The sequence below is a fragment of the Heterodontus francisci genome, chromosome 17 (genome assembly GCF_036365525.1).
Source record: "Heterodontus francisci isolate sHetFra1 chromosome 17, sHetFra1.hap1, whole genome shotgun sequence".
NCBI classification, from domain to species: Eukaryota; Metazoa; Chordata; class Chondrichthyes; order Heterodontiformes; family Heterodontidae; genus Heterodontus; species Heterodontus francisci.
Genome location: NC_090387.1, coordinates 47,394,389 through 47,417,641, shown reverse-complemented (window position 1 = coordinate 47,417,641; position 23,253 = coordinate 47,394,389). Strand labels below are relative to the sequence as shown.

The 23,253-nt window shown below is 39.3% G+C and overlaps 1 protein-coding gene across 5 annotated transcripts in view; it reads right to left on the bottom strand.

Moving 5' to 3' along the window:
• phkb (phosphorylase kinase, beta) overlaps positions 1-23,253 on the bottom strand; it is a 368,089-nt gene that overhangs the window by 333,054 nt on the left and 11,782 nt on the right. For all 5 annotated transcript variants that reach the window (XM_068049379.1, XM_068049377.1, XM_068049380.1 and 2 more), the window contains one exon: positions 11,919-12,005. In XM_068049379.1, the coding sequence (XP_067905480.1) occupies positions 11,919-12,005 (87 nt within the window). The remainder of the gene's footprint in view (positions 1-11,918; positions 12,006-23,253) is intronic.

Below are 23,253 nucleotides of genomic sequence, written 5' to 3'. Positions count from 1 at the left end.
AAATGGAAGTCCTAAATCTGGTCAGGAGTGAGGTCACGACTGTCAAACATAAATTAAATATCACATGGGCAGTGGGAAACAAAAAAAAGGATTAAATTGAAGCAGCAGCCAAAACTAAGCTTAATCCCTGAAATGAAAGCAAAATGAATTGAAAACAGCAGCTATAAACTGTGACGATTAATCCCTCAAATGAAAGCAGCAGACTCAAAATTTAAAAAAAAATCAGAAATGGCATCAAGAACAGGGACATGATACAAATGAATAAATATATTACATGGACAGCAGGCAAGGAAATGCAGAATAAGTTGGACAAAATATCTATCTGGGCAGAACAATGGCAGATGAGGTTTAATGCAAACTAGTGTAAAGTATTGCAAACAGGAAGGAAAAATAAGTGACAAACATACTTCACAAATGGTGTTTAAATAGCTAATGACAAAGTTGAGAGAGACCTAGAAAGTCTTAGTAAACTGGATAATCAATATATTTAACAGCAATAATCAAAAAAGCAAATAGAATGCCAAATTATATCACCAAAACAGTAGAGTACAAATCTGAGGAATTGTGGTCTGGTCAGACCGTGCCTTGCAAACTGCGTCCAGATCTGGTCACCGACATGCAAGCAAGACGTTGAATCACTAGATACAATACAGAAAACAGCCAAACCCCAGTGCCAAAGAACTAAATAAAAGAAAGACTGAGAGTCTTGGGCTTTTCAGCCTGGAAAAGAGGAATCTGAGGAGTGAACGTATGGAGATATATAAAATAGTTATGGACAAGTGAATTTGTAATATTACTTCAAATTAAATTGGGAGAGTAGGACAAGGGGACATAGGTATAAATCAGTAAAAGGTTTTTATTTAAGACTGATATCAGAAAGATTACCACATGGGGCTGAATTTTATACTCGGTGGATGGGAGCTATGCGCTGACTGAAAAGCCGGTGGCGAGCCCGCCTCTGCCTGGCCTGGGGATCCGGCCCGCATTGTGCAGTCCCCAGACCTTTAATTGGTCTGAGGCGGGACTTCCACCTCATTGAGGCAGGAAGTCCCGCCTAATAGAGCTGCCCGCCAATCAGCGGGCCGGGGGCTCTCTGTCAAGCAGCGCCATTGGGAGTGGTGGTCACTGCTGGGACTGCAACCTAGCCATTGCAAGAAGATGAAGGATGGCTCCGAAATAAAGGTAAGTTTTTGGGGCCTGGCTGGGACTGAGCGGTTGGGCCCTGGTGAGGCAAGGATGGTCGATTGGGGGGACGGGGGTACGGGACGTGTTGGGGGTGGTGGGGGCTTCAGGGGCTGCCCTCTGTCGGGCAAAGGGTGCCTGACCAGGAGGCCCCCCATGCCCTGCAGGTCGTCAGAAAGCCGCCTGCTTTTGTCAGGCAGCTTTTCTCGGGCCTGGGTCGCCTGACTGGCCAAAGGTGAAATCCCCAAAGGTGGCAGGCAGAGGCCCTTAAGTGGCCGTTAACTGGCCACTTAAGGGTCTTGATTGGCCTCGGGCGGGTGGGCCATTTTTCGCCACCACCACCATGCGTAAAGTGGTGGCAGAGTGGGAGCTGGTCAGGAAGGGCCCCCCGAGCCTCACACTTCATTTTACACAGCCCCCCACTCACCCACTCTTTAGAGGAGGAGTAAAATTCAGCCCATGGAATGGATTTCCAGAGACAGCAGTGAAGGCTAAACCCTTGGTTACTACAATCTGGGAACTGTAGGGTCATTCTAGGTGGACAAATTAAGATCGGAACATAAGAACAGGAATAGGCCATTTAGCCCCTTGAGTCTGTTCCACCGTTCAATAAGATCATGTTTGATTTGTGACCTAACTTCATATACCTGCCTTTTCCCCAAATCCCTAAATACTTATGGATAACAAAAATCTATCAATCTCAGATTTAAAATTTACAATTGGTCTAGCATCAATTATCACTTGTGAAAGAGAATGACAAACCTCTATCACACCTGGTCTGTAGAAGTGCTTCCTAATATCAGACCTGAAAGGTCTGGTTCAAACTTTTAGATTATGCTCCTTGGTCCTAGATACCCCAAACAGCAGAAATGGTTTCTCTCTATCTCTGCTATCCAATCCCCTCAATATCTTGAAAACTTCGATCAAATCACCCCTTAACCTTCTGAATTCAAGGGACTACAACCCTAGTTTGTGTAATCCCTCCTCGTAATTTAAACCTTGGAGTCCAGGTATCAATCTGGTAAACCTACTGTGAATCCCTCCAAGGCAATATATCCTTAGGAAGGCATGATGCCCAGAACAGCTCACAGTACTCCAGGCATGGTCTAAACAGGGCTTTGTATAGATAAGCATGACTTTACTTCCTTGTATTCTGGTTCTCTAGATTGAAGGACAGCATTCCATTCGTCTTTTTTTTATTATTTTCTGTACCTGTTCAATACATTTTAATAATCTGTATGTCAACACACCAAGGCTCCATAGACAGCAACTTCCAAACCCATGACCTCTACCAATTAGAAGGACAAGGGCAGCAAATGCATGGGAACACCACCACCTGCAAGTTCCCCTCCAAGCCACACACCATCCTGACATGGAACTATAGCGCCGTTCCTTCACTGTCACCGGATCAAAATCCTGGAACTCCCTTCCTACCCCACATGGACTGCAGCGGCTCAAGAAGGCAGCTCACCACCACCTTCTCAAGGACAATTAGGGATGGGCAATAAATGCTGGCCCAGCCAGCGATGCTCACATCCCATGAATGAATAAAAAAAAATATAGCTGTATCCCCACGTCTCTTTGGACCTCCTTTGTTTATAGTTTTTTAACAATTTTTGAAGTACCCTATTCTATCCTTTTTAGGTTCAAAGTGGATGACCTCACATTTGCCTACATTGAAATCCATTTGCCACAGTTTTGCCCATTCACTTAATCTATCAATATCACTTTGTAATGTTATGCTTCCATCTACATGTCTTACAATGCCACTTTTCTTTGTGTCCTCTGCAAATCTGGACGTGTGGCCTGCTATCTCAACATCTGTCATTAATAATTGTGGGGGATAGTTGAGGCCCCAACACAGACCCTTGTGAGACACTACTGGTCACATCCTGCCAATTAGGACTACACTCTTTGTCTCCTGCCGCTCAGCCAATTTCCTAACCAGACCAAGATCTTGCCTTCAATCTCATGGGCTTCAATTTTAGTGAAGAGTCTCTTATGAGGGACTTTATCTAATGTCTTCTGAAAGCCCATATAAATAACAATCATAGGCATTCCCCCGTCCAATATTTTAATCACCTCTTCAAAAAATTCAATCTGATTTGCCAGGCATGACCTACCCTTTACAAATCCATACTGGCTCTCTGTGATCAGCTGCAAATTTGAGCTGTTCAGTCACTCCATCCTTAATTATAGACTCTAGCAATTTCCCGACAACAGATGCTAGGCTAACTGGTCATAATTCCCAGGTTTTCCTCTTTCACCTTTCTTGAATAGTGGTGTGACATGTAAATTTTCCAATCTAAAGGAACGTTTCCGAATTGAGAGAACTTTAGAAGATTATAGTTGGGGCATCACAATGTTCTCACTTACTTCTTTTACAATCCTGGATTGAAAACCCTCTAGTCCTGGGGATCTGTCACTCTCTAGTGCCATTATTTTCTTCTTTACTGCTATTTTGCTTATGGTAATTTGATAAGTCCCTGTCTCTGATTCAATATTCGCTTCCTTGGGATTTCCAGCATGCTGACCTCTTCCTCTACTGGAAGTACTGACGCAAAGTATTTATTCAACATGGCCACCATTTTGCTTATTTTCATTGACAATTTCACCGTTTGCAGAAGGGGCCCACATTGCCCTTGACCATCCTCTTTTTCCTAATATAATTGTAAAAATTTTTGAGTTGATTTTGAAATCCCTTGCCAGTTTCTTCTCATATTCCCTTTTTGTAGCGCATACTGTTTTGACACCTTTTGTTTTTCTTTGTTTCTCTCCCAATTTCCAGGGTCTGTGTTAGTTTTTGCATTTTTTAATGCTTTTTCTTTTACTTCTTTAGTCATCCATAGCTGTGTTGTTGGCAAGTACAGGTCTCGTCCCTTAGTGGTTTAAACTGGTTCTGTATCATATTATGTTCTTTTTGAACACCTCCCACTCATCTGTCAATATACCCATTTACAGATTTATCCAGTTTACTCTAGAGAGTCTCTGTTTCATCACACTGAAGTCAGCCTTTTGCAAATTTTGAATTTTAGTAGGCGCTTGGTGTTTCTCCCTTTCAAACACTACGTAGAACTCAATCACTTTCTAACCACTATTAATGTTCACACACTGTTAGGTTGTTAGCTAAATCCAGCTGATTACTAAATCAATATGGCATATGCCCTATTGATTCTAGGACATATTGCTGCAGAAAACTATCCCAGGCACTCTCAAGAAATTCGCTATCTTTCTGACATGTGTTAGTCTGCTTATCCCAATCTATCTGAAAGTTAAAATCCCCCATTAAAATCACTCTGCCTTTCCCACATGCTTGTCTAATCTCTGCATTTAGGCAATCTACCACTTCACAGTTGCTATCAAGGGGTTTATACAAAAATACAGTCTTATATCCATTTTAATTCTTACCCATAAAGACTCCACTGCCTGCTTACCTCTTGTTATAATCTTCTGAGCATTGAAGTAATTATCCTTAATAACTAAGGTTACTTTACTACCTCTATTGTGCTCCCCATCTTTCCTGTAGACCTTATAACCTGATATATTTTGTTCCCAGTCCTGACCATTATGTAGCCATATCTCAGTTATGCTACCATGTCATACACTCCAAGTTGAATTTGCACCTGGAATTCATTTAATATGGTCCTTATACTCCATGAATTTGTATAAAGAACACTTATTTGGGCCACACACCCTAATCTGTCCTTCTGCCATAATGTTTTACTCACACGTGTCTTATTTCTCTCTCCTGGTTTAATCACTTTTAGTTTTCCCTTTTACCTCTATTGCCTAAAGCAATTTCTGACAGTTAATCTGCTCTCTTCCCTTTCATTTCTTTTAAACTATAATTAATATATTTTCCATCGGAGCTCTCCCTGATATTTACTAGTTTAAAGTCCATGTGACTGCCCTATTTATTTTGGCTAGGACCCTGGCCCCAGCCTAATTCAGGTGGAGCCCATCCCAATGATACAGTCCTTCCTGTCCCAATACTAGTGTCAGTGTCCGATAAAATGGAACTCCTCTTTCCCACACCACTCCTTTAGCCATGTGTTCACCTCTGTCTGCAGGTAGGGTCATTTACATGTCATTAGTGTGCATTTAAATATTTAGATGAAGGGCCTGCTGACAGGCAGCGGGGGGGGGCCGCACAGAGGTCCCCCCGCCGCCGGTAATATACAGTGGGCCCTTCTCGACGTTGTGGGTCGAGGCGGGCCTCTCCCCACTGAATTTTACCGGCCCCCCGCCACAACCCATGGCGCAAGGGGCTGGTAAAATTCAGCCCACCATGTGGGATTCTCAATCATACTTGCAAAGGGTGCTAATTGCCCCCAAATAAATGAATCCTTGACAACTACCACCTTACACTTCCCTTCCTCCTCCCCCATTCTTTGGATAGCCTCCTGCTCCAAGGTACCATGGTTCATGTTCTTGCTGTCCTTCCTGACCGCTAATATTTTGATTGATCTTGTGAATTTAAAAGCAGCAGCAGAAAAAACATAAATCCCTGAATTGGGTGTTACAGCAGGCTCTGATTTATTAGAGAAGGCAATGGAGATGTAAGTTAGTTGGTGGGTGCAACACAACCTTGCATAGGAGGACTGAAAGATAAATATAGTAAAGGAGATGATGACGATGTGGTCCATTCGAAGTAATGAACACAGGGATGATTTTTAAGTGTGACTTCAGGTGATAACAAATGTTAACACATCTTTTACGAAGTTCTTTTTGTGGAACATAAATGACAGTCAGAAGCCATGAAACTAAACTTGCACATCATCCAACAAAACCTACTTGGCCACTTTTGCAGTGAGAGGTATGAATATGCAAATACAGAAGCAAAATACTGCGGATGCTGGAAATCTGAAATAAAAAAAGAAAATGCTGGAAACCACTTGTGAAAAGATAAGAAATAATAGGGAAAGACAATAAATGCTGATGCTCACATCCTAAGAATGAATAAGAAAACAACAGTCGTATGCCTCTGGTTCCTTGTCATTTTAATTCTCCGCCCTATTTCCACTCTGACACCTTTGTTCTAATGAAGCTCAACAGAAGCTTGACGAACAGCACCTCTTCATTCAGTTAGGCACTTTAGAGCTTTCCAAACTCAACATTGCGTTCACCAATTTCAGATCAAAACCACTGCTCACATTTTTCGGCAAGCAGTTGTTGGTATTGAATCTGCTATTGTCATTTACACCTCCTTTAGACATTTGTTTCTATACTTGTCACATTACCATCCAAGAATCCTTCCTTTTGCCAATTAATCTCTCTTGTCTTCCAATTTATCAGAGACATTCCCTTTTGTTCTTTCCTCCCTTCCCCCTCGCTCTGCCTCTGTACTTGTTTCCAGTTCTGATGAAAGGTTATTGGCCTGAAATGTTAAAGGTTTCACTCTCCACAGAAGCTGCCTGACCTGTTGAGTGTTTCCAGCATTTTCTTTTTCTATTAAGAATATAAAAACATTGCATGGAGGAAGAAACAGCAAAACTTGGTTCTCAAGCCAGTTGGCTGGGAAGGTCTGATTTCAAATTGGCTTCATCAAGATTCTTCATGCCACTTGCAATACAATTCAATTTCCAATGAATGTGCAAAGAACTTTAAATCAGCAAAATTGCATAAGGTAAAATAGAGGAATTTTAAGAATTCTGGAGCAAAAGACTGTTTTGCCCTGTGCTATTACAAAATATATTGACACATATCTAGAAATAAAACAAAATTGTAGGAAAATTATTTACAGATGACTACCCACATGCAACCTGAATGCAGCAGTAGTGTATATAAATAGTAAGCTATGTGACTGGTGCACATTACTGCATGAACACGACACGCCAGTTGAACAAATTAGCTAAGAAAAATGTAAATAAGAAATTTGGCAGTCCAGAATCTACCATAATCAATTCAGATAATTTTCCAGATTAATCTTTTTCATCTATTGTCAGTCTGGTACAATGCTTTGTGCGAGAATGAACTTAAAGCACACATTGAAGAGTCACGAAACCTGATTTAACATATGCTTACTGTCACACCATTACCCTACTATTTGCCAAGATTATTTGAGAAGCATTAATAGCAACTAGAAATAGAAATCAAGCTGAATGATGGGTAGATCTGTCAGGTAATGGTAGCTGCTCTCTGTAGAGTAATTTAAATGGATCAATTTAATTCTAAATCATATTTGTATGTAGTTTCAATGTATTCTCTGTCCTCCCTAATTAGCATTTACAAATCAAAAAATGCTACCCACTGGTAAGCAGTAGAGAACCAATGTCCATGTATTAAGTACCTGAAAATAAGAGAACTTGCAATACATTCAATTTGCTGGCCTAGAAAATATCAGCATTTGACATGATTACAACTGTAAAACTGACAGTAACTTCTGGAGTCTGCACATGCACAATTAAACATGGAAATACATAATTTTCTATCCGTGACGTGATTCCCTGCTCCTCCACAGGGTGAGCTGATGAAGTCCCTGCAGATGGAAATCTTCAGAAATCACTTGAATTGCTGTGAGCTTCCAATTTACGCTGTTTGTTTCTCTGTAAAAACCCTTGAAAAAGTTATGCCTTGTTGAATGAAATGTAATAGGGTTTTTAATGGTGAACTAAGTTCATAGTTACTGCTGAACAGCCTCACTGTCCGGGGAGAAACTAATTTTATATTTGTGGAATGTCAAATGTCTCCATTATGATAAAAATTCCACAGATTTATAAATTTTTATTAAAGCTTATTTATGATATTTTAGCTTCTACCTTAATTCCATGTGTACGTCCCAATCTTTATTTCAATCATTTGTAAAATGATTGAAAAGTGATCTGTAAAATGGTTGAAGGATAATGAATGGATTTTACATTCTAGTTTGCTACCTATGAGAATTCCTCTATGTAATTGGCTGCTTAGTCTGCTTGATAACATCACTGAGCTGATGCCATAAACAAAATAACGTCAGGAAAGAGGAGGTTCACGCCACAAAGATAGCTAAATCTTTGTGGGCAACTTTCTTCGAGGTCAGCAGCGAGTGCTGTTGTTGAATATACAGAGAACAGAAAAAATGTACAGAGAAGAAAATGTCTAAATTGACAGCTTCAATATTGCAAATATTAATGCCTATTAATAAAAAGACAACTGTTCCAACATTTAAGATATCAGATATTTCAAATTAAAATTTTTAAAAATAAATTACCAATTCTCCCAATCATTTTGCAAGTTTTAAAAAAGTGTTTCAGATGGGCAACAGGATTATTTGTTTTATCTATAACAAATTACTTACCACTGCACACATTTCTAGCATCAAAATTTCTTACTTCCTCGGTCACAATTCTTGTCAGGCACTGGGCCCAGTCATGGTGCCATGAGGAATGAACCCTTTTCAGTTGTTTGTCTCATTTAAATTTGAAGGATGAGATGTCAGTACAAAACATACTGACAGTAAAGGCCTGCTACCCGACCCGAACCCGACAGGACCCAACGACATGTGTCGGGTTCGGGTTGGGTCAGGCTGGGTCCGGGTCGGACACACAGAGCAAGAAGTGCTAAAAGTTCAAAACCTCCCTGAGCTGGGAGTTCGGGACATCAAATAGGGAAACTCTGAGTCTGCGCAGTGAGCCTCTCTATGACGTCATCATGCTCATGCTGCAGCTTCCTGCAGATTCGGAGTCGCAAGGTAGGTAAAGGGAACATTCTGGTGATCGGGTCGGGTGTGGGAAAAAAACGGAGGGACTCGAGCCGGGTCGGGCTCGATTCTGTCGGGTTCGGGTTGTTTTTTTTTTGTGACCTCAGCAGGCCTTTAGCTGACAATTGAACATGTTGCCCATTACGGGGGGGCAGGAGTGGAGGAGGCAGGTAGAAGGATTTTGGACAGGCCTGACATCAGACATTGGCAATGATCTTTCTCCTGTTAATGCTTCCTTCTTTCTGTCTCATAAGAAGAACTAATGGCTATGGATATCTATTCCTCAGAACATTCAAACTTAAGCTTTAGGAAGGCCTCGGACATTACATGTAACTTTGAAACTGAAATGCAATTCGAGAAAGGATCATTGATTATGCAGTGGCGGTTCTGACTGTTAACAGAGTTTGATCTCAGTTTGCAAGGAAAAGACCATAATACAGCTGATCCACGATACATGCAATACGGTTTGTAATTAATTCAGCCTCAGGTCCTAAGATTGAGACTAGGATGATTCAATGTTGAAGTTACTGACCACTTATACTAGGTGGCAATAACGGAACAACCCTGAATTTGCTCTCACCGTGCAGCTGGAAACCTACATTATTTGTTTTCTTTTTTAATTATGGCCACTCTCACAAGAATGCTGTCAGACTTCTGGTCTGCTTTGGGAAAGCACCTGGACCTTGTTTGGAACATCTGCAGGATGGTATGGAGGTGACAGGAAAATCAAGTTGCAGTGGACTGCAGACATGAATTTTTGTAATTCATGAAAATGTTGACACGTTGTGCCAGCACAACACAAATATAATCGCTGTAACAATTGTTTGAAATATTCATTTTCAATGTGAATCTTCAAGTATGTTTTCAGATACTTGAAACTTTCTGACCTTGAATCAATTTACAGCATAATTACTGTATCAAATGTCCACTGGGCATACTGCATAACCAGATACTGCAATCACCAATACACAAGACTAGCTCAAAATGAATTGAGATTATCACAAAGCTCCATGGGAATACTTGATTCTCACTCTTTCGCTAAACTTGAATTCAATCACTCCAGTATCTATGGTTTTATTACGCACCATAAAAATTTTCAAGACATGTCATGCAACAATTTAGGTTTAAAAAAATTGGTGCTGCATTATTTGAAAAATATCTTGCTGATGGAAGCAGAAAAATCAATATAAAAATGCTATCAGTTTAATATTAGATTTCTATAAGATTTTCAAATACTGGTTTAAGATGATTCGTGAGTGGTGAAAAATGGCAAATATAACATCAAGCCACTTTCTGAGAATGTTACATTAAATTGAACTGTCACACCTTCACAGAACATCTGAGAATGTTACAGTAAATTGAACTGTCACATCTTCACAGAAATCACCCAACTTGCAAAGCTTTAGCTCAAAAATAACACGCTGGACACGAATTTCCATGCAAAATGTGAAACATAAGAACAAGAAATTTGCAGAATGTAACTAACAATTTTTCATAAATAAGCTTTAATAGATAAAATTGTGTGCAATATAAAGTAGCCACCTGCAAGTAAATTCATCCACAGTCTCTGCACTCAAGTATGGTCATTTAATGTCTTCTTTGCCCCTAATTTCCCCCAAACCCTTTACATTCGCAGTCACCGATTAATTTAAGAGCTAAAAAAACCTTCTTTAAACCAATTATCTTTACCAGTTTTAGATTTTGCTGCTGGCTTGGTGAGAAGTAATGTGTATTGAGTGAACCAGCAAATTAGCAGGATTTTCAAGGATTGTGGAGAAAGATGGCATGGTGGCAGAACTATAACTCACAGTTATAGTGCACATTAAACAGTAAAATCTCTGTATTCGAAGAGTGACAGGAAATAGAGAGAAAATCAATTTCAAGCTGATTTTTCTACATTGTAACTTTTTGTGGAACTTTTGTATTTTCTTCTCTACCAGCAACTGTCTTTTATTCTAGGATTACTCTTTTCCTCCTTTCCATTTAATTGTACATATTGGCCCTATTGATCAGTCAGTTCTTCACAGCACACAAGATTCGCTGAAAGCTGAGAAGACAACTTGTGTCCCACCAATGCTAATTCTTGGCAGAGTACATGAAAAGAACCCCTAAGCGACTCACTGGCAATTTTTATGCCCTTCCTTATCGAGAATGACTTGAATGCTGTGCAGCAACAAAAGCAATGTGACTCTGATCAGGAACCTTCTGTGTGGGAGACTGAAGGCAGAACCTGTGTGGCAATGCACTAATATATCACCCACTCATCCGGTTGGGGTGAGTCGCAGGCAATCTAGTATAATTACATTAAGATTTGGAATTACCCACAAAAGTAGTGATTTTCAAGATTATTGAACAGATGGCAATGCAAAAGTTGATTTTATGCAGTAGAGTTAAATATTATGCATAATCACCTGGTTCAGTACAGTACTAAGGAAGTGCTGCACTGTCAGAGGTGTTTGCATAAGATATTAAACTAAAGCCCCATTTAACTCTTCGGCTGGAGATAACGGTTCCATGAGCAGAGGCTCTTCATTGTCCTGGCCAATATTCCTTCCATATCCACCACCAAGAACAGATTAATTAACCATTTGTTTAATTTTCTCTTTGTGGAATATTCCTGCTCGCAAACTGGCTGTTGTATTTGCCTAAATAAGGGCAATGACTACTCTATAAATGGAATTTATTGGTTGTAAAGCAGGGTAGGAAGCCCTGAAGATGTAATAAGGTAAAATATAAATGCAAATGCTTTCTGTTGAACTGCCATTGTGCATCTGGCAACTGCTCAGCAAGAAATGCAGACATATATGACACTTATGTTATGCTACATTCTTTACTGAAGAAATCTGTAATCCTAATATAAGAGAGCACAATGTGATAAGCTATTAGCAATCTCATGTTCATGGATCACATGATTAGTCCTTTCTCACTGAGTAGCACACATTTTTCTTATTTCCAAAATTAATTGCTTACAATGCATTGCATTACTACTATATAGAAAAACTTAGCATTTTACAGATAAAAAATGATAAATGTAAAATTGATGTTTAAAACGTCTTACCATTTCTGTAATATCTGTCAAGTTTGTCCAACAGACTTTCATCCGCTGCTGTTAGTGATATAGTTTTGGCAGGTTCGTATACAGAGCCTAAGGAAAAATAAAACTAGTTTCAATCACATAATTGGAGACCAAATGGAGTAGAAAAGTATCAATTTGAAACCATAAGTATAATATACATTGCTGTCACAATGCAGAGTTCATTCAATGCACAACCAAACAAACAAAGTTACATATACATTAGCTTTATAGTCAAACATCCATAACTAATCTGGCTGAAGTTTAAAATTTGGAGATGACTCCATTTCTGCTAAAAAAAAACTATTTTGACTAGTTTCCTAATATTTTTGTAATATTCCAGTGTAAATATCCTCCAGTTAACCAACAAATTGTTTTACCTTGTACATACTTGAAGCTGGAGGCTTGAAGAAAATAAGAATTTACTATAAAGTGAAGATACCAATTCTACTATAAGTCCTTGAACACGTTAAATTTGTCATTAACTTCAATGCCTGAAGCAGTTTTATGATTAATCTGTGACAGTTGAGATTAAAGGTGGCCTCAAATGCAACTCCAAATGCTAGAGCATTCCTTCAACATTCAAATTTGTGCAAATTGCACAAATAAAGATTGGCTAGCAAAGTCATATTCCAGGACATAATTACACATAATTGGTACATGCTTATCCATTAGACCACTTCTAACTATACTGTGCTTGCGTAAAGCATTATCTCAGAGACAGCACACTGTTAAGATGATTTCTGCTAAAAAAAAGTCTTATAATGTAAGCATTTAAAACAATGTAAGTATTTAGAATGTTGACTTACAAATAATTTAACAACCTAACGTAATGCTATTTACAACATAACATTACCAATCCACCAGAGGAAATTTATTCAGGATTCTCTATTAGCAATATTACCCTTCTAATTAACATCAAAGCTAAACACTACAAAGTCAAATTAGGAATTATTCTTTTTTGAGGTTTCAATTAACAACCATGATTTTTAATTCTCCACATCAGTTGATCTCCCTCCACTACTGATCTTTCTCTCTTGCTAAATTCACTGAAAGGGTCATATCTAGAGAGCACTATTTCTGACCAATTTAGCGATTTAACTTTCTCTAAGTTCAATTTCTTCTTGTTAACAATTCTAGAGATTAATGATTGAATTATTAGTCAATTCAACCGTTCTCCTCCCCTTCAATCCAAATGAGACCTTTTTCTACAAGCCTCATCGGAACCATCACTCCGCCTCATTGCAGGAAACAAATAAGGGGTTCACTACTATCGACTGAAGGAGGAGGGGTGACAGATAATAACACCACACACATGGTGAAACAAAAAGAACTAATAATCCAAATCAATTCATAGAAGGTCAAAAATGAGAAAATAGGGTTGGATCAAATGTTGTACAAATTTATTTTCACAAAGTAACACAGGGAAAAGGCATATTTAAGTTTCTGTGAAGAACTGTATTCTGTCCGGGCTAGATACTGATCTCTAATAGCTGAGATTTTCCGAAATACAAACAGGGCTATTCCTTGAATGGCCTACTCCTGCTCCTATGTTCCTGTGTTCAAGAAGGAATTGCATCACTCTTTACCTGCATAGTGGTAAAACTAATAGCCCTGATGACTACCTTGTGCAGTTTAACTTGAGTGACAGGATGTTCTGGACCCCAGACTTGTATAATTAACCACATACCTACCACCAAACGTTATTAATGAATTATAATTTTAAGATTTTGATCATGGAGATCAACCGTAAGATTGGTTAGCAGTTAAGATATCCCAAGTTACTTACCCACCCTGAAGCCACCAGCCATGATTTTACCCTGCTCTCCTGAACAAATGCAACATGACATGGAGCTGTTCTTTCATGGTTCACACTAATCTAAAAACTGTACAAGCCAAGAAAGGAACAATAAACTGCATCATCTGACCTAGAATTAGAGCATGGTACTCTGGAGAAACTGGGTAACACAGTGTTAGTGCGCTGTAGAATAGTTTCAACAGCTCATTCAATTTGCACAAAGCTCAGATTATCTTTTGGATCAAAATATGAAAATGGTTAACTTTGTTATTTAATTTGTTGCATCATTTCTTTGATCAAAAATAATTGGTACTTGCCATTGCGGAGCTTTATAAGTTTAACAAAATCATGCAGAGTATTTGTATTTTCCAAGAAACTCCCCACTACATTCTGGGATCTGTGTGAGAAGATATGGATATTTTGATTTTTACCAATGTGCATCAATTCTATGGTTGATTAAACCATCTAAAAGAGTTGTGGGCCTCTGGTAGTCAGTACTGCAATGAAGGGGCCAATTGTTAATCCCAAGTCTGCTATCTCACTTATTCATGTATATGGACACAGATTTCAATTCATTGGAGAACTGCTCTGTTTTTGATAACGATTATTTGCTGTCAGCACAACAAAAATGTTTTGGGAGGAAACCCAAACTATGAAAATCTGTTTTCTGTTGCCAATTAGGTGTATATATGAAGTGTTGAGTTTGTCTGAGGATCTCCACTACTAGAGGTTAATGGAAGTATTGCTTTTTACACCTAGTTGCTAAATGGCAGAGTTTAGACAGCACAGGGGTTATTTTAAAAGCTGTTGGTTGATCAGAAGGAGAACCTCAGTATCAATTCTTCTTCAAGGACATCTTAGAAGGTTCCTCAAAAGAGGCCATTTGGCTAGAACTTAAAAACAAAAAGGGGGCAATCACTTGGCTAGGTGTCTACTACAAGCCTCCAAACAGTGAGGAAGATATAGAGGAGCAGATATGTAGCCAAATCTCAGACAGGTGTGAAGATAATAGGGTAATAATAGTAGGGGATTACAACTTCCCCAATATCAACTGGGATAGTAGTGCAAAAGGCTTAAAGGGGCAGAATTCTTAAAATGCATACAAGAGAGCTTTTTGAGCCAGTATGTTCGAAAGTCCAACAAGGGAAGGGGCAGTACTGGACCTAATCCTAGGGAATGAAGCCGGTCAAGTGGTAGAATTGTCAGTGGGGGTGCATTTCAGGGATACTGACCATAACTCTAAGATTTAAGGTAGCTATGAGAGTTTAGAGTTCAGAGATACAGCACTGAAACAGGCCCTTCGGCCCACCGAGTCTGTGCCGACCATCAACCACCCATTTATACTAATCCTACACTAATTCCATATTCCAACCACATCCCCAGCTGTCCCTATATCCTCCCTACCACCTACTTATACTAGGGGCAATTTCTAATGGCCAATTTACCTATCAACCTGCAAGTCTTTGGCATGTGGGAGGAAACTGGAGCACCCGGAGGAAACCCACGCAAACACAGGGAGAACTTGCAAACTCCACACAGGCAGCACCCGGAATTGAACCCGGGTCGCTGGAGCTGTGAGGCTGCAGTGCTAACCACTGCGCCACTGGACAAATATGGACCAGAAATAAAGGTACTGAATTGGGGGAAGGCCGATTTCAATATGATAAAACAGGATCTGGCCAAAGTAGACTGGGAGCAGCTACTTGTAGGAAAGTCTACATCACATCAGTGAGAGTCATTCAAAGAGGAAATAGTGAGAGCTCAGAGCCAACATGTACCCGTTAAGGTGAAGGGTAGGACTAACAGGCCCAGGGAACCCTGGATGTCAAGGGATATAGAGGATTGGATAAGGGAAAAAAAAGGAAGCTTACGGCAGATCCCAAGCGCTGAAAACAGTGGAGGCACTAGAAGAGTATAGAAAGTGTAGGGTGGCACTTAAAAAAGTAATTAGGAGAGCGAAGAGGGGGCATGAAAAAACATTGGCAGGCAAGATAAAGGAAAATCCCAAGGTGTTTTATAAATATATTAATGGCAAGAGGATAACCAGGGAAAGAGTAGAGCCCACTGGGGACCAATGTGGCAATCTTTGTGTGGAGCCAGAGGACATAGGTGAGGTTTTAAATGATTACTTTTCATCGGTGTTCACTATGGAGAAGGACGATGTCGGTGTAGAGATCAGGGAGGGGGATTGTGATATACTTGAACATATTAGCATTGAAAGGGAGGAAATATTTGCTGTTTTAGCAGGCTTAAAAGTGGATAAATCCTCAGGACCAAATGCGATGTATCCCAGGCTGTTATGTGAGGCAAGGGAGGAGATAGCAGGGGCTCTAACACAAATTTTCAAATCCTCTCTGGCCACAGGAGAGGTACCAGACGACTGGAAGACAGTGAATGTGGTACCATTATTCAAGAAGGGTAGTAGGGATAAACCAGGTAATTACAGGCCGGTGAGTCTAACATCAGTGGTTGGAAAAATATTGGAAATAATTCTGAGGGACAGGAAAAAGTATAAAAAATATACAGCCTTTTGGTCCTAAGGAATAAAGTTTGCTTATGAGAACCACAGTTTGAGAGAAGCTGGTAGTAAAATGTGCAAAACCATTATACATGCTTTCTTTCTATATCGGGGTTGAAAGATTCCTCTCTTTTGAGCAAAGGCTGCCGCTATAGAACAAACCTGAGCAGTATTAACCAAACACTTTGTGTATGTCGATCAGTAACATGTAATTTAGAAAAAATGTGTAATCTCAAAGAGAATAGTTGGTATGCAAATTGCAAAATTTATTATGGTGTAATAAGAGGTGCTTGGAGTTTAGGCATAAGGCACATTGTAAGGCTGAGTAGAGGAAATTTTAATTGCTATACCTGAATTGGGAATGCTTGATGCTGATAATGGGTGAAAAATGTGGAAAACCATTCCATCCCAGCACTAACATCTCTTGCCTTGAGCACAAAATTTAATTTCAATCAAAATGTTCTGTTTATTGCTGAATTCACATTCAGAGACTCTTTAAAAGCAATTAAATTAGATTCCAACAGTACTCTTGTGCATATTTGGGAGTCCTTAAGCTTTGGCTCAGCCAATCTGCACTAGACTCTCTGGAAAGTGAAGAGTGTCCCTCATGGAAAAAAGTGCCCACATAATTCTCAACAAACAAATTGTACAGTTGTATATTTCTTAGTAGTTTGGTTTAGACACTGAAACAAGTTGATGAATTTCCAGACATCGAGTTGATCCTACCGTCACCTTATATCTGCCAATACAAATTACCTCTGAAGCAGCACAATTGGAGTAGTGTGTTATTCAATATGAATTTTAGTTCAGCATGCCAAAGACTTGTGGGTTGATAGGTAAATTGGCCATTGTAAAAAAAAAAATTGCCCGTAGTATAGGTAGGTGGTAGGAGAATTGAGGGAAAGCGAGATGTGAGAGGGAAAAATAGGATTAGTATAAATGGGTGGTTGATGGTCGGCACAGACTCGGTGGGCTGAAGGGCCTGTTTCGGTGCTGTATCTCTCTATGACTCTATTAAGAACGACTATTTCAATCTTATGGAAAATCCACTCCACTATCCAGGTTAAATTTAAATTTTGTTTGCCAGCATATATGATGGAACTTTGCACCAGGAATTGCATTTGACTCTTGATGGGACTGATTAGAAAAGATATTCCAGAAGTAATATTTCAATCTGACTAGTGTGAAGGTTTTTTCCAGAATTTCTTTCATATAATCTTGCTTTTAGAAGAAACTAAAATATTTCACTGCAGAACGGTCAAGCTAGAAGTTTATGAAAGTTCAAATTCCCTAGTTTAAAGAAACAATTGGTCTTCAGATGATATTGAAGGCCATTTCCACTGTGACTTAATAGTTTCAGGGTTATTAAACGTAGTGCAGAACATTACTGTATAATTGCATTAAATGTCTATTTGTTTGAGTTGTAGTTACAACAATTAGAGAAACAGGACAAGGGATTGGTAGAAAAAGTTTTCCTCAAGATTATGATAAACAAAGTTGAAAAGGGAAACACTCATGAACCAGATAGCTACAGAAGATTTGTTTCCTCTATTATATATCTCTCCATTCATCTCATATCTATATCTCTGCCTATCATTTTTTATCAATTAAGTAGTAAAACATGCTAGAATTCCTCTGCTGATTAGGGAACAAAGATTGAGTATGTCTGCAACATAGCTCATCCATATTTTACATGTAGCTCTCTTAGGTGTTTTACGGCAGCTATCAAATTAAACAGGAACTTCCCTAAATAGTTTACCATTCCAAAATATTGTCGCAAGTCTTTTTTGTTGCTTCCACCTACCATGTGTTGATTGCTTCCAATTTCATCCCTCATTTGGCCTTAATTCCTTCTGCTATGAGTGGCTGCCCTATATAACTGACGTCCTATACTTCTGAGCTTTCATTTATTCATATTCAGCTTCACACTGTCCTCTTAGTCATTGTAGGACTAATTTTTCCACCTCTGTTCTGTTGGTTCTCTGCCAAAATCACCCATAATGGCCCAGATTTTGCAGTCAGTGGCGAAAGAACAGCATTCGTCATTCACCTCGCTGACAGCTACCCATAGTTTTTCTGGGCTTTTGAGCACAGCCTTGCTCTAATCCAGCATCTGATCCAGCATAGTGCCCTCTTCAGAGTATCTGTGAGCAGGCCAAGAAACAGAGATGCTCTTCAACCAATCAAACTGAAAAATCGTCACAGATATGCAAAGCCGAAACCAGGAAGTATAAATTAGATTTAAATTACGTACAGAAAGCAAAATAAAGGTTGGGAAAGACAGATGAGATTAAGAGAGAGAGAGAGAGAGAGAGAGCTAAAAGAGACAGGCACAGAAAGTAAAAGAAAATTATTTTAATTTAAAAAAAATCTCCATCACTAATTAACTTCTGAAGGAATGAGACATCACACTTGTAAAATTAAATTTTCAAGGCCAGAGAGATTGTTTGACAGTAGTTATCACTTATTATGCCATATAAAATTCACTTACTCCTGAATGCACTATCCCTAACTTTTCTGGCATCTTTACAGGGGAACTAGAGTGCAAGGACCCCAACTTCAGGCTATTGCACTGATTTCATTGCCAAGTCTTTCGGCGAGGACTGCTACAGTAGACCCTGTGGAGGAGTGGGGTATTTCTGTCAGCAACTGCCGGACTTCCACGTTTAGCTGTGCCTGTGTGGATGCTGGAAGTTGCTGTCCAATTTATTCCATTATAACAGTGAGCACTGTAAGCCTCACCTTTATTATCTATGTCAACTTCAGGCCAATAACTTACACTCCTTCAATATCATCTGGCAATGTCACCGCATGGCATTTATTTTACCAAGTTTCTCCATTCTTTCTAGTTCATCATAAAGTATATCTAACACTTCCCTTCGCGGATGCGCGACTGGATGAGCAACCAGCTTTAAACATATGATCTCCATTCCTGCTACCAAACCCAACTTAATTACTTCTCTGCCAGTTAATGCATTCATTTTTTTGATCAATTTGAACTGTTGTATGTTCAAAGATAAAGGAGATTTGGTCACTTCCAGAATCATGAATTCTAGACTGTGGTATTTAAATTATATTCGTAGACAGCATTAATTCTCTTTTCAACTTGTTGCTTAGGCTAGAGAAAATGCTAATTTTTTCATTGGACTTACTTCATTTTGTGCTTAGTTCCCTGTAAATTGACTAAGCATGTCAATACATTGAACTCCTACATCCAGCTTGAAGTAACCAATACTGTTCATCTTTGTGTCAATTGTCTATTAAATTCCATTTTCTCTTTAAGTCACATCCATAAAAACATCTCAAATTACTTTTCCGGTCTATAGACTTTATATTTGACCCTCTGCTTGCCTTACAACAATTTTTTCTTTGGCTTTGCACACAAGAATTTTTAAAATATGTAATATATATGCACATCACATACAAGTTTAATCACTTGCTGAACACTTTTCCTCTAAGGGGATTGACCGCAGTACTTACAATCCAGATCTGACAATGGCCAGCTTGATTTTTTTGTATAGAGTGATATCTGTGTTTATTGGGTTCTGCTTCTCCGCAAATAGCAACTGCTTTCTACATATCTAGACTATATGATGCCAGCTTTTCTGGCTTCCATGCTCTTTTCCTCCAGGTCCTGATTGTCCTTTTCTTCACTCATAGCACAGAAACAATGGAATTCTAAGAAGGAAATGCAGTACTTCACTTAAGCAAACAAATTTTGTATCTAAACAGAATGTAACAATTACATTAATTCCTTACTTTTCTAGAGGCTCAGATATTGGCAATGGCTTCTAGGCTTTAACAACCGACACTATGTTTTCCCAGTTAGGACATTATACTGGATCTTTAAAGTGGAGGTGTTTCTTGGGGACATGAATTTGGTGTGAACTTAGGGAAACCTTGGCAAGAAAGCAGCTGCAGCCTGGCCTTTACTTACCTGCAGCTTGTAGGCCTCATAACCGGTGTTGCCTTTACTGCGCAGCAATCTGTAAGTTCTCACGCAGGCCAAGCACAAGTTGGCTCCTTTAAGCTACCAGGGGCAGGTGGCCTTGCAAAAAAAAAATTTAAAGGACCCGTGAACATAAATGAATAGGCTGCTCATGACTGGTGGCAGCTGTCACAGTCGGGGCGATCAAAGGAAAATTATGTTGCCATTTCATGGGGAAGGGTTTTGTGAGAATGCCTCACTACCCCATTCTCATTTCTATACCAATACCACCTCAAATGAAAGAAATTATGGAATTCAAGAACATACATTATATTTTTGATACCTTGCTTGATGTTTTATGAAAAAATAGATCAAATTATATTATATACATAGAAGCAAAAGTAAAAACTGGAAAATAAAACAATGAAATTACAAAAAAAGCCAACTTGCATTAACATAGCATCTTTAATGCAGAAAAATGTCCCAAAGTACTTCACAGAAGTGTAATCAGATAAAAATCAGCACCAATCCAAAGAAAGATATTAGGAGGGGTGTCTAAATTCTTGACGAAAGAGGTCAGTTTTAAGGAGTGTCTTACAGGAGGAGATGGAGGTGCAGAGACAGGGAGATTTAGAGAGGGTATTATGGAGCATAGAGGTTAGATGGCTGAAGACATGGCTTCCAATAGGGGGGAGGGAGCGGGGGGGGGGGGGGCAAAGAAAGTAGGGGTGTACAATAGGCCAGAGCAAGAGAGTTGTCGGGCTGGATAAGGTAACAGGAATGAGGAAAGTGAGGGCAAAGAGGGATTTAAACACAAAAATGTGAATTTTAAATTGGAAGGCTGAGAGCCAGCTAGGTCAGTGAACATAGGGGTGAGCTGGACTTTGTATCGGATAGGATATGAAGAGTAGCGTTTTGGATGAGTTCAACTTTACGGAGGATGGGAGTTGGGAGGCCATCCAGAAGAACATTAGAATAGTCGCATATGAAGATGACCAAAGCAAAGGATGAGGGCTTTTGGCTGCAGATGGACTGAGGCAGGGGTAGTGACAGGTAATGCTCAGGAGGTAAAAGTAGACTGTCTTCGTGGTGACGAGGCTATGAGGTCAGGTATATCTATCTTTCCTTAAATGGATGGATCGATATATTTCCAGCATTGCTTTTAATTAATTCTAACATTTTCTGATTTTCTTCCTATCTCTATTTCCCCACCTAATAAAAATGTAAACCACTGCTGTGAATATCTGGTTCCTTCCTTTACTTTACCTATTGAAAAACAAAATCTGAATTTGCACTTCTCTTGCCAGGTCTGGCAGAGACAGAGCTTCTGAAAGGTTACTCATTTGTAAAGTGTCTGATATGTCAAGCTGACCCCCTCCTATAATTTCCCAGAGAGAGCTCCATTTGACTTCCTTGGGGCACTTCACTATTGGAAAGTCTTTGCTCAGCTCAGAAGTATAAATGATCACAGAGGTATAAATGTCAGTAGTAGTTTGGCAGTTGATGAAATGCTTGTTGAGAAATATTTAAAAACTGGTGACACGGTGTCACTTCTGTCAAAGCCTCCCATATGTCTGTCATACTAAAAAGAAACATTAAAAAGCTGTTTCATACTGCTCTACTGGTTGTGCATGCAGAATGCCAATGAAGTCTTGCAATGCATCAATTTCAAATACTTCAGCAGAGTGAAGATGAACATTTATAGCCATTGTTTGTGATTGAATCTAAGAGAGACAAGTCTTACTTGAGCACTTATAAAGGAGATACTTTATTGAGACTTGCGGAAGGTTTCTGAGTGAGGAGCTACATGTTTGTAATTCTTTTAATCTGTACAATAAATGTGAAACTGAGTAAAGATAGGCTCCAGCATTATTCTTCCACAATAAGCTTTCTGGAATTTAACATAGTCGCAGAGGATGGTTGCCTAAGGCTGAAAATAAAATTGTTTTTTTTGAAATAGAAAACTAAAATCTCACTGGCTATTGTGGAGCAACTGTAAACTGTCAGGGTATGATTAACCTCCTATGTTCACTGAGTCTGCACCATATTACCAGTGGAAGAATTAAGTGGATATGAGGGCACGGGTTATTTCCCAATCAATGAAAAATAAGGTATGACCTTGGCATTCAACGGAGGAATATATCATGGACTTTAACAGTCTGTACAGAACATTCAGGAAATTCAATTTGGAGATCCCTGGTTCAGTGCCAACATTTAAATTTCTAGATTGCGGTAGGGTGTCGCATATGAACAGGCTCTTGGTTCTAAATGGGGTTCAGTTCTTGGAACAAAACTCCCTGTTAGATCAGATGTCTGCTGCCTCAAAGAAATTCCTGGGGAAACAGTCAATTCCTGCAGCCCTGATACAACAAACAGGGAATTCTATGGTGACACAAAGAATGAAGGACTCAGTGGTTACTGGATTTTGAAATGGTCCAAATACTGGATGCAGGCATAAGTACTATGGAAGAGTTAAAGACAGAACAGATGAGGATGAAAGCACCTTTAGCAGGTCTGACAGAAGACAGAACTGAAACAGCAATCATAGGTGAATGAATGAGAGGAATACCTAAGGAACAATTAATAGGTGCTTCAGGTAATACTCAAAGTATCATTATGCAATGAATTTCCTAAAGCGGAAGGGCAGAGTCTTCAAAATAACACATGACAGAGAATTCTGTGCCAGAAGAGGAAGGTACTGATGAATCAGAAAGAACTGTACTAGTCAGAAAGAGTTTTAGTCCTGTGATGAATGGGTTAGTTGCAGATTCATTCAACTGTGCTGTATTAGATAGCGCTTGCACATCAACAGTATGTGGAACTAACTGGTTACAATGTTATCTGGATTGACTCAGTAGTGAGGATTGATGCAAGGTTAAGGATTATAAAAAGTACTATCAGCTTTAGGTTTGGTGATGACAACACACTGAAGTCACTGAAGAGATAATTATGGGATCCAGGGTGAGCTAGCAAATTGGATACAAAAGTGGAGGGTTGTTTTTCAGATTGGAGGCCGGTGACCAGTGGTGTGCCACAGGGATCGGTGCTGGGTCCTCTGTTGCTTGTCATTTATATT